The 12,464-nt window shown below is 37.6% G+C and overlaps 1 protein-coding gene across 14 annotated transcripts in view; it reads right to left on the minus strand.

The window, feature by feature from the left end:
• Positions 1–708: 708 nt before the first annotated feature.
• Positions 709–12,464, minus strand: part of LOC131438712 (uncharacterized) — a 30,426-nt gene continuing 18,670 nt past the window's right edge. For all 14 annotated transcript variants that reach the window (XM_058609002.1, XM_058608938.1, XM_058608969.1 and 11 more), the window contains 4 exons: positions 10,003–10,155; positions 9,831–9,937; positions 9,318–9,758; positions 709–9,243 (listed from right to left, as the gene is read on the minus strand). In XM_058609002.1, coding sequence (XP_058464985.1) covers positions 9,144–9,243; positions 9,318–9,758; positions 9,831–9,937; positions 10,003–10,155 — 801 coding nt within the window. In that variant the 3' untranslated portion in view covers positions 709–9,143. The remainder of the gene's footprint in view (positions 9,244–9,317; positions 9,759–9,830; positions 9,938–10,002; positions 10,156–12,464) is intronic.

A 12,464-nucleotide genomic window follows, 5' to 3' on the forward strand; every position in this document is an offset into this window, starting at 1 on the left:
AAAAAACATTTTTTTTCGTGAATTGCTTGAAAATACTCTTATAATGATATAGAATTAGTCCCGAAGGTGCGTGCAATCGAGCAGTTGGTAGAAAAAAGGAAGATGTTGCGCGCTCAGGCACGACTAGTCGCGAATAAAATCTTTGTTCGGTTTTTACTCGAAACCACGTTTTTTCATTTAGTGTCGCTTGAATTGAAAACTATTGCAAGCATCAACATGATTCAAATGGTATTTTACTTGTTGTTGTCATCTAACATAGGTCGAAACTACAACCAAATATATTTATTTGTTATTTTAAAATGTTATTAGCAATGAAAAGGGCAAAAAAGGGTCGAAAATCGAAAAATGGCCGCCATTTTGTTTTTTCTTGGTGGAAACCCAGCATTCTAGTTCTGACCTAAGACAAAACGAGACAGTGGGCCCTGCTGAATTATTAATGATAGTTGACTGTGTGTGACTAGCGACCTTGGCAGTGCAGCCAATGTCTTTTATATATTAATGCATGTCATTTACATTCCATTGTTAAAAAAAATGGAAAAAATATGAAGTTTATTTCTTTAAATACGTTTTTTAGAGGATCTACCCTTAAGTTTTTTTGAATTGCGTCTTATGTTGTATACATTGAACTAATCTGATTTTTGGTCCATCGTTTGATTCACAGGTCGAGGGATGTGATTTTATCTCCTACGCGCCCAATCATTTACTCAATTTCAGTCACGTTCCATGAATTTATTGCTCTCGTTCGACACCACAATCACTAGAGTTCGAAGTTCACGTAGTGGGAAATTCTAACTACCAGCACGCTCGGTGTCAATGTTTTTCTACTGTTGATTTTGTCACACATTCTCAATTCCAACTAACAGCTCAGTTGCTAACCGTCACTGCGTTACACAATTGCCTCCAAATATTTGGCACTACATTTGATTTTATGCAAACGAATTTTCCTTCCTTAGTTTCTGTGTCTCCTCAAATTATTGATAAGATTTTTTGTTTTTAAATCGTCCCAACTTTACCCAACACTAACAAATGTATACCCTAACGGATCTTATAGTCTATTCTCACTAAATCTCGGGGTAAACTGTTCTGTAGTAAATGACAGTTCTCATCTAAATTGTATTTCCTTGCTACCACCATTCATCATCTACGGACTGTTAACAAATACTCGAATTCCTTAATTTTTCGGACTTTTATATCGCTAATTGGTTCTCGTTTATGGTCTTACACATCGGTCAAATTCCTACCATCGTTTATTTAAGGGACACTTTTTCAAAATACTTTGTGTAATATTCTACTGCTACTCCTACTACTGGCTACCACGATTACTACTTATTCTCTAGCCAATTCCATGTTTCTATAAACCATCATACGGAACAGCAGACTAGTTTTGAATCAATCACATTGTCCAGCGAGTTGTTGTTTTTAAAGTTTAAACAGATTTTTTTATTGGCTAAATTTGCAACTTTAAGTTCTAAGGACGAGTTTATTTCATTATTACAGATTTCAGTTCCGTTGTTTTAATCATCTAATTCTCAGTTAGACCGTCTAATACTGGCTGGTAACAACATTCTGACCAACTTGGTACTAGTTCCCTTCGCGTCCCGACCAAATAATGTAACTATATCAAACTCGTACTAATACATAAACAGGTAATCGTTTTTTTTCGCATTCCAAACATTATATTGTCACAGTTAAACTTAATGAAATAGGCTTCTCACAATAACACACCTAGCACCATCCTCCGTATGCCAAGAAAGGCTCCTATTCATAACGTGATCATGCGATTTCAAATGATTAGAATAGTTTTTAATTGACTCGAACACTTGTGAATCGGTTTGGATGTTCATTAGTGAATCTAAAACAAAATCATTCTTCACCATAGTCGACTAGTATACCATTGAACTGACAGATAGTAATTGTTATATACTAAATTTTGGAAAAGCGGAAATAGGTGGGAGACTATGCATTGTCGTATTGAATTCACCCATCGATGTCGTTTTGTTATTACAATGTTCAGTTGTATGAATTCGTGTAGGTAATTGTAACATAAGAACAAAAAAAAAAACAATCGAGAAATGGATACACGGAAAATAAAAACTAATTGTTATTTGACTTCTTTTTACATAATTTTGAGTTCTTTTGAATCTTTTATTTCATTCGCTCCTTCCATTACTGTCAAAATATGAAGAGCAAAACCACCCAATAGCGAGAGTTTCGCTCAATAAGTAAACCGTATCAACTTGAAATTGAGTCAATACGACTGAACTGTAGAGTATATATAATTTATCTTTGAGTATTTTTTGCACGTGCCTTACGGAAACTACCTAGAGCCACTTAGGTTATTGAACGGAACCCCCAATTTGGGTGGAATGTACTTTATATTAGGTTGTTTTGCGGTACATCGTAAGGTAAAAATCTAGCCATAGTTTACTAGTCGCCAATGCAATGTCATTGTGAATGCTCACGTTTTGACATACGCTTTGCTGGAACAGAAGCATTGTTTTGTAAGACAAAGAAAGAACAATAATTGCGTGAAAACGAATTTCACAGAAGTGTTGAATATAATTGTCTCAAAGACGAACTGAGTAATGAATTGTTATTCTATGGCTCGTTTCTGCTCACATTATCAGCTCGGTTATTCGGAATTCCATGTGCAGTTCAGTTTGAAATCCGAATCAATGCGTGCAATAAGTGCAACAACCGATTCTGAATGAATTTCGCCGCCAGCCGATCGGAATTCGCCACGAACCGATCGAAAATCTGGCGTAAGAACGCGTGAACTGAGCTGTCAAATCGTTGCCCTCTTCTTACTCTTCAATTTTACGCGTTTTCGTGCTGATTTTGAGTTGAATTTGAAATAAAAATTTTATATAACTGAATTTATAGAATGAACTGAAGTGTAATAAAATGGCGTAAGCTGCCTAACTTTTACACTAACACTTCATAAATTAAACGAAACTTCAATGACATTTATAATGTCACGGTCAATTGAGTTGATTGAGCACTCAGAAACGAACAGTCGAGTAAGAATTCATTGCTGGATTCGATTAAGCACGTATTCGTGCTGACTTTTAGTTAAAGTTAGTGAAATATATAAATTTGAACCTTCAAGTTTTTTTTTGTATATATTCTTCCAAAATAAACTGTTTGCTGAAAACCAACCAAAAGGCCTACCTTAGTCAGCATCGTTAACTCTTCTATCGGAAGTGTAAAAAAGTAAGTAAATGGCGTAGGTTGCCTGACTTTTACACTAACACATTGAGCGAAAATTTTAATGCGATTTGTAATGTTGTTGTCAATGGGGTTAATCGAGCACTCACAGCGACTGCCAGAAGGTTTTTGCCGGAATGCTGGCAGAATTCCGTCAAGAGTCGGCCAACAATGCAACAACCGTTTCGGCAGAGAATTTCGCCTAATTGTTATTAACTATTCTTTTTCTGTAGGATTTTCATATTACAAGACTGGAAGGACACTGGCTTTGGTTTTATTTTTTTTTTCATTAGAAGTTTAAATGAAGGGCAATAACATGGCTTTTGCACTACCAAACATGATATGCAAACCTTCATCTCTCAATATACCAGTATTTTCACTTCATTTACTTGGTCTAACCCGCATAGCGTTTTGGCTACCTGGGCAGCCATGGCCACCAGAAGGCTACCAAAATTGATTCAGTTACGGTTGTCAAATCCAATTTGACAAAACAAAGTCGCCTGTATCCAAGTTAGCCGAGCGTTTTCATCTTCTCACCTTCGCTGAAAATGTCAAAGATTTCAATGTGGAAAAATCCTGGTGGATACGGTTGTATCGTTTGAGTTGTATTCCTGGCAGCGGTGAGGCAGCCGGTCACCAGAATGTCTGCCAGCCATATTTTTCCAGCTGGCAGCGTTTAGTCAGCCATCTGTCAGCCATGCGTATGCGGGAAGGACTCGTTTTCATTTCTAGATTTACATGCACGATTGACGAATATCAAATAAGGTCGAGCAGAAAAAAAAGAAGGAAAAGCGATCTATCAAGACGTCACGTGGCGAGAGAATGACGCAATTTCGCCTACAAAATTTTGACAGCTGCCGGAATTTTGCCAGGCTTCTACCGACTGTCAAAATTTCTTACAACCGGACAGAACCGAAAAACTCAGTACATCTGGGAGACAATGTGGGAACGAATTTCACTGTGTATTAACAAAATATAAGAAAAAAAAACAAAAACACCGAACATGTCGACACCTCAATAACTGCTAGGTGATGTTTTCTGTTTGAATCGGTTGTTGCATTGTTACCTTTATGTAAGTGTCACATTCACAGTTTCTCTCAATCTGAAAATTATGCCCATTTAAATCGTCCGAATTTTGACAAGAAAATTCGTTGCGATTTAGAACTGGATTCCGATTCAAGTGCAACAATTGATTTCTAGTTATATTGCAGATTGCTTCTAAAGCTGAACTTTTTACACAGTTTCTTAAACACACTCATATTTGCGCAAACATGGTTGCCTACAAATAGATGAGAAAATCAAAGGAAAAAAATAGTTTTTCTCTGAAGCTTTCTTGAATATCTGCAGAACTGGTAATCTTGCTTACAAACTTGACAACAAGCAGAAAAGAAGCAAAGATCATATGATTGTGTTGTCGTTCATAAACGTCAGAGTTCTGTCAGTACAGTTGCAGTTATGATCACACTTGTGGTTCAACACACTTACATGCTACGCAGTTCGATTTGGTGTGAACTGTGCAATAATTAGAGGTGTGCGAAACAGCTCATACCCACATTAACCTAAAAACCAATATCGGTATTTATCTGAATGATCGGTAAACTATCGGTATTTTAGGGGAACATATCAGAAGGGCGAATCTTACAAAAGTAAACGAATCTTAGTATTGCAAAGAAACTGTCATTCCATTTATTAACGTAAGTTTTGCCCTCCGTGTTCAATGTCAACAAACAGAGCGATACTTGAATTGTTTGTAAGGAAGGGCAAAAGTATTTATTTTCGTTGTTTTAGATGGTTTTCGAACCTTTTATTACTGGAAATAGTAAATGAGACTATAAAATTACCCGCAGATTGGTCTTACTCGCGGAAACCAGCCAATTTCACGAAAAATGCGCAAGGGCGTAACTTCATAATTCACACAGGAAGCATAAAAGTAAACAAATCGAAAAAGGGCCAAACTTTTTTATGTTGATTTTTTTCTGTGGATATAAAAGAAAAGTGGTAAAATTTGCATGCCTTTAAAAGATAAACCAACAATTTATCGACTAATCAAAAATTGATCCGAGAATATATGATAATTTCTAACAATTTATCGACTAATCAAAAAATGATCTGAGAATATATGATAATTTCTAAATAGGATTTGAAACCAGAGCCGAAACATTTCACCATTTGCTCCCTGGCAACGTTGCTTACAATGTCTCATTCATTCCGTTAAAAAAGGGTAGATGCACGTTCGTGCCAGTGATGCCAGGTCTGCAGATTTGTGGTATAGTGCTGCAGACATTTTGTGTTGTGCAGACTTTTGCAGACTTTTGAAATTCTCGCAGACTTTTACAGACTTTTGAAGTTCTCGCAGACTTTCGTCTATTTTTACAGACTTTTGAAATTTCCGCGACCTTGTTTTTTTTTTGCTCGCCAAGTCAGTTTTGCGTGTCATACATACTTTATAGAGAAATTGCTGCCAGCAAGACAAACTTGCTGACTGCAGATTTTTTTTTCAGATTTACAGACCCTGTCTGCAGATATTTGAAATTTTTACGTGGCATCTCTGTCGCCAAGTCAGTTTTGCGTGTCATACATACTTTATAGAGAAATTGCTGCCAGCAAGACAAACTTGCTGACTGCAGATTTTTTTTTCAGATTTACAGACCCTGTCTGCAGATATTTGAAATTTTTACCTGGCATCTCTGGTTCGTGCACACATTTCTTTTCGTTTGGAACTCCCTCTTCAAGAACCGAAGATCCGTTCCGCTCGTCGCAATATCCCTTCATACTTTAAGTACGATTCAGACGGTCCCGTCACCGTCAACCTCCGTCACTATCAGCGTCGAAATTAGTTGAATACATTCTTATGGAGACATTTACATGTAACGTCACCATCACGGAACGTCTTGACGGACGGAGCGTGTAAACGTTCCGGCCAAGAAAGTATTGTGGTTTTCAGCGGGGCAAAAAATGCGACGGAATCGTCGCCGAATAGCGAAATAATGAGCGTCAGAATTCCCGATTTTTTTTATTTTTATTCCAATTATAGAGGTTTTAACCTTAAGGTCATTCGCCTCTTCCAGCCAGAAAAGCTTTCTGACCCTATGTGCGGGGGTTGGGGATCGAACCCAGGTGGGCTGCGTGAAAGGCATCGACTAACCCATCACGCTATACCCGTCCCCCGTTTCCCGATTTCTTTTGTAAGCAGGCTCTGCAATTTTGCAGATTTTTTGAAGATTTTTGAAACTTTCATATACAATCGTAAAATGTACAGACTTTTAAAATTGCGTAGGGCTTCTTGTTTGTTTTTTTCTCGTCATAAAATTTAACATAGAATTGGAGGATTTCTAGTATGCAAACTTGAAAATTTTACCTGGCGTCTCTGCCAGGAGTTGGACAGTTCTCGGTTGATTTTCCAGAAGGCCGTAAGAGCAAGTGACAGTTTCTCTTTGTTTATTTTCTCTTCTATTAATTACCAAGCGGTTTACACGTTTATCACTTAACTCTTTGCATAGAATGATGCTCGAAACGTTTGACTTTCAAACAGAACTGTGAAATCCAAGAAAATCTTTTTAAATCACATCGCAATAATCGAAAAAGAGAGTGATCAAAGAGAAACTGTCACTTGCTCTTACGGCCTTCTGAAAAATCAACCGAGAGTTGTTTTAACCCCTTCGCTATCTATTGTACTGAAGTTTACAGCATTTGTATATCAAGCATCAGAGCGAATAGATAAATAAATCGTCTGGTGTATTAAAGGCAATTACAGATTTGAAAGGTAATATTATCTAACAACAAGAATTATTTGTTTGTTCACTACAAGCATCAACAAGTATGTATCTGTCGAAGACGACTGAATTTTTGGAGTAGACGATTTAATTTTTTATTGCAGTTTATATTCATAGGTCATTGAAAATGTTTCGTATGGAGTACGACAAAGACGTCAATTAATACAAAGTATCATTGTATAATAATTCTTGTTATGAAACATTGTCATTTAATGGTCAATTTGAAAATATATTTTACTGGTTTGTGGTTTAGAAGAGGTTGAATCGATGCGAATGACAGTTTCGCTATCTTTGCGGCATTTTGTCGCTATTTCGTCGCATCGCAATCTTTGTTAACCTTCAGTGAAAATTACAATATTAAACTAATTTTGATGGAGACTGGCGTTCCGGTGACGAACCGTCTGAGTCTTAGGGTAACAGAGGTATTTTGGCCACTTCATATATTTTGGCCCACCTAACAAACTTTATCAATTTCATCGGATTTTATCGATGTTAAGTAACCCATGTTGCATCAATTTGAAGCTAATCACATTAAATTACCTATTGCGGAAGGGGTTTTCAAAGATATTATAACATTTGAGGGATATTTTTACAAAGTGGGCCAAAATAAAATCAATCTTATGCCGTTTTTCATTGAAAAACACTGGTGGCGTGGATTGCTCTGATTTTGCACTTTCGAGCAGAAATGCAACATTTTGACGGTGTTTCATTGCGATTTCTGCTCGAAAGTGGAAAACCAGAGCAATTCACGCCACCAGTGTTTTTCAATGAAAAACGGCATTAAAGTGGGCCAAAATACCACTGTTACCCTACTTAATGCGTAATATGAGTAGCAAATGAGCGAGCTGGTGAGCTGCTGTACTTTTAAAATTAACTGTTAGTTTCACTGAAACATGTCTGGAGCGAATTGTCCATCTCTAATCATAATATGAATTTCGTCTCAAATCTCCGACGATTTAGATAAATACCATTGCGTTTCGACGGAGATTGACAAAAAACTGAATATGGATTCGAACACATTATCATTCCATGAACAAATAGATTTATTGTAGGGGAAAGGTGGGTACTAGTGCGCATTTCATTGTGAGATCCAGCAGACCCTGTCAGCTTGGAGTGATCTCAATTTTCAGTCCAGCAACGCCATCGCACGGCGTCTCATTCAACATGTCATGTCAATTGTATGGGTGCGCAGTGCTGCTATTTTGGCGCGTACGAATTTGACATTTCTCTCTCCTACTTCTATGTACGTGATTCGATGCGGACTCGCCTGAGGGCGCCATGGTCGCAAAAAAAGATGTTGCCAAAGATTTGTTCGGGAAATGTGAGAGCTGGATATCTTGTTAATATGATGTCTTTGGATCCAGTTAATAGTCACCAATATTTACTTGCAATTAACATTGAGATTTGGCCCTATTGAAAAAATATACCCATATACGATATGAAAGGTAAACTGCAGTGAGCTGAACATGTGGCACGAAAGTCGGAAGATAGAATGCTGACCCTCGTAATACTTGTTCTAGAACCTTCGAGATTTTCGAGATATTTGTTATTGCATATGATCATATTGGAGAAGGTTGTGGGTCAATCATTTTCTAGTCTATCGCTTCTTACTTACAAACAACAATAATCGTCAAATCATAACAAAGAAATAAACTTTTTTGGTATGGATAACTAAAATCTCTGAATTCATTCGATTTATATCGCTACTCGATATCTACATTCGATCTTATTTCATCTGAAGGTATAGTACATTAGTTACACTGCCAAACTACATTCCGGAAAGATTACCGGTTCATAGTAGGATGTACAAAAAAACTCGAGCGTTTAAGTACTCTGTTCCGAGGCGTCTGGCATGGTACGTTTTCAATTACCTGAACCCAAACTGAACAATGTAAATACAATTCGCAAACCGAATTCAAGCACTCCAACAGCAAATGTTTGTTTTGCAAAAGCTCGCTCATCTTAAAACTAAATATTTACAAACCTAATTTAAACTACTACCACTAAATAACCCCGTTTTTTCTTCTAGTAATTAGTATTTGTGTAACAATTCTCAACAACGACAAACCTATAGCGTCTAATGAGCGGATTCCCAGAATCCTTCGGTAATATCACTAACGAAATCAGATCGAATTATTGCAAACGTGCCTCGGGTTCTGTGGCCTACCAAATGTCGCAGTTCTTCTGGTAACTAAGCATCGTGCTCGAGTGGCACTGAAAGACATCCGAAGCGCTGCCACCTTGCGAAATGAGCCAAGTCAGTCTACAGAGGAAGAAAAAAAAAACAAACAATTATTTCCATTCCCCAAAAGTTACTCAACTCAACGTCATACGGACATTTCATCGAAATCATTCGAGCTGACATCGATTCCGTTGTACTCGGACTCGGCACACAATTCCTGTGCGGACAGCAGATAGAAGATCTGCGGTGGCGTTAGACTCAACCCCGGCAACCGATTCATTCCCTTGATCGGTCCGGACAGGGACAGCAGCGAGTGGTAGGCGATCTGCATCCCGCCCGAATAGATCAGCAGATCCATCCGGCTCGCGTTGGAGAAGATGTCCACCGAGTTCGGGACGCACTGCATCACTTTGCTCTCGAATGCTTTCGTAATGGAGCGCAGAATTTCCTTGGCCAGTGCCGTCCCGAGGGTGGCATAGTGAAGGTACTGCGGCAACACCGGATTGAAGTACGGTGTCAAAACGGCCGATATGGGAACCACGATCGAGTGGCTGAGAGTGTCGTAGAAGATTCGGGCGATCTGCGGATAGGCATAACTGAAACGGCATAACCATGATCTGGATTTAATCTCGCTGACGAAATGCGATAAACCTGTGACGAATACTTACGCGGTGTGGGTGGATCCAGTGGAAACATTTCGAGCTGATGAACGGTTGTTGTTCAGTTGGTATATTTTGAGCACATTTTCGAACCAGTTATCGGAACTGATTTCGATCTGAAAAAAACAGAGTGTAAATGATGAGTATGGCAGGTAATGTTTCAAATCAAACAAGAACCAACTTGATCCAGAATGGATGCGATTTCCGGCCGGCTGAATAGCGTCGGCCAAACCTTCGCCTGAACCTTGAGCTGCGAGAGACGAACCAGGGCTGCTCCTCGGAGGGACGGGGCGCGCTTCAGGTGCTGTTTCATGTTTTCGAACATTTCCTCCGTCTGGATGCCGGGTGCCAAGAAGTAAATAAGCGGAAAAATGAAAGCAAAAGATGAATGCGAAGCCGTTTTTCGATATTGATTTATTGGTTGATGTCGCATCGGCGGAAAAAAAAGTAGTAGAACAAAGCGATTCGCATTGCAGGAATAAATCAGATTAGGTTGATTTATTATTTCTGTTTGCCTCGTCCATCTGGCTTCATTCAAGGAGTTGTAGCAGTTTGTATACCTTTGTCTTTGAACTTGACATTGATTTGTCAGAAGTAATATTATCCAAATGGCTATTGGGAGGTGAGATTAATCGAAACTTTTCACCGAGATAAATTACGGCATCACATCACGCCAGGTCATGTGGGATCCATTCAACGATAAATGTGAAAACCGAGCAAATTTGAAAACAAATTTCCGTTATAATATATCATCATTGTCATACGAAAACAACGCGCCTGGAAAATGCCTCGAAATGCATGAATAATAAATGTGACATCAAGATTGTGATTCTGTTGTTTTTCCCACCGGTCTCTCAATCACTGTCATTGGATATGCAACATGACCTGTTGTAAATCAAAGCTAAAAGCAGCTGATTTGCGGTGAAATATTGAAGTGGTATGCAAATAATGCAAGTATTAATAATAATGGACCCAGTGCACGCAGTTACAGTGGTGCTATTGTTGTTCGGTAATGTTGTTTTCATGTTAAACTGAAATTTGTTCATTATTTATTTTACCATTATTGTTTCAAAGTATGTATCGGAAAATAGTTATTAAAATTGAATGCGTTGCCATTCATGAACCAATGTGTATATTTTTTAGTGTGTAAGTACCAAGATTGGTGAAAATCAGTTGAATCATTGCTGAATTTGTGAAAATCAGTTGAATCATTGCTGAATTTGTGAAAATCGGTTAAGAAATTTCCGAGAAAATCGATAGCGCATTTTCTCATAAATTTGCACATATTACCTTGTCGGAAAGAGATGAAATTTAATAGCAAGCTATGAGACCATAAGACCTTTCGTTTGAATCTGAATTTGTGAAAATCGGTTCAACCATATCTGAGAAAATATTTTTGTCATTTTTTTGTGCATATCACCCTGTAATTCCAGAACCGGAGATAAAATACAATAGCACTCATTTTGTGATATCGAAGAACTGAGTCGAATGGTATACGACACACAGTTGGTTTTCACAGCGATTGCATAGCCTTTCTATATGAGAAAGACAGAAAGGTTTCAAGATTTACCAAGAGGTTGTCCAAGCAACCCTAATTTAGACCAAAAATGTGAGGTTCAAACCAGAGGTGGAAATAAGCCCATTTTGCGCATTAAAATGTGAATCAAGATTTCCGATTGTGAATAAAAAAACTGAACACAGTGAATTAAAAAATTAGGTAACAAAACTAAAGTTTTAAATTGCAATTGAAGCCCTTTTTTAATTCTAAGTAAAACCCAAATTTATCTTATCAAAAATCATTCGTTTCAAAATTCATTACAATATCTACAGTAAATATGTAATATGAAAAGATAATACTGACTATTTTTATTTACTGTGAATCAAAACATTTGCTTATTTCCACCCCTGGTTCAAACCCCTTATCGCTATGACTCATCCAATCAAGCGTAAAAATGACTTAAAGACTTACAAAATGCAGTAAATGCTCAGACGCCTTCAATTACGCTAAATCTGTAAGGGAAAGTGAACAAACTGCAGATAAGAAGCATTACACACGTTTCTTTTAAGTAAGTTATAAGCGTTACATGTGTTATTTTTTGTGAGTTATGACGTTACGAAGCGTTACTCGTTTGTAACTTATAAGCGTTACATGCGTTACTATTTATAAGTTTTGGACGCCACGAAGCGTTACTTGCGTTACTTTTTTGTGAGCTATAGGCGTTACGAAGCGTTGTTTGTGTTATTTTTTATGAGTTATAAACGTTACGAAGCGTTACAAGCATCAGTTTTGAGTAAGTTACAAGCGTTACTTTTAAGTAAGGTTTAGGCGTTACGATGCGTTACCTATAGTAAGTTACAGGCGTTACGAAGCGTCACTTTTTTTGTCTTCTATTAAAAAAAGTGACATGCGTTAATTTTTTGTGAGTTGTTGGCGTTACTCTTTTGTGAATCACAGGCGTAACGAAGTGTTACATGCATTACTCTTTAGTAAGTTATAGGCGTTATGAATCGTTACTTGCGTAACTTATTTGTAAGTTGTAAGGTGTTATAAAATGTTACATGTGTTCAGTGTTGGTGATTGCAGAGAATTTCACAGAAGCTGCTATATTGCTATCTATATTGTATACAACATTTTCAATCCGG

The sequence above is a fragment of the Malaya genurostris genome, chromosome 1 (genome assembly GCF_030247185.1).
Source record: "Malaya genurostris strain Urasoe2022 chromosome 1, Malgen_1.1, whole genome shotgun sequence".
Classification (NCBI taxonomy): Eukaryota; Metazoa; Arthropoda; class Insecta; order Diptera; family Culicidae; genus Malaya; species Malaya genurostris.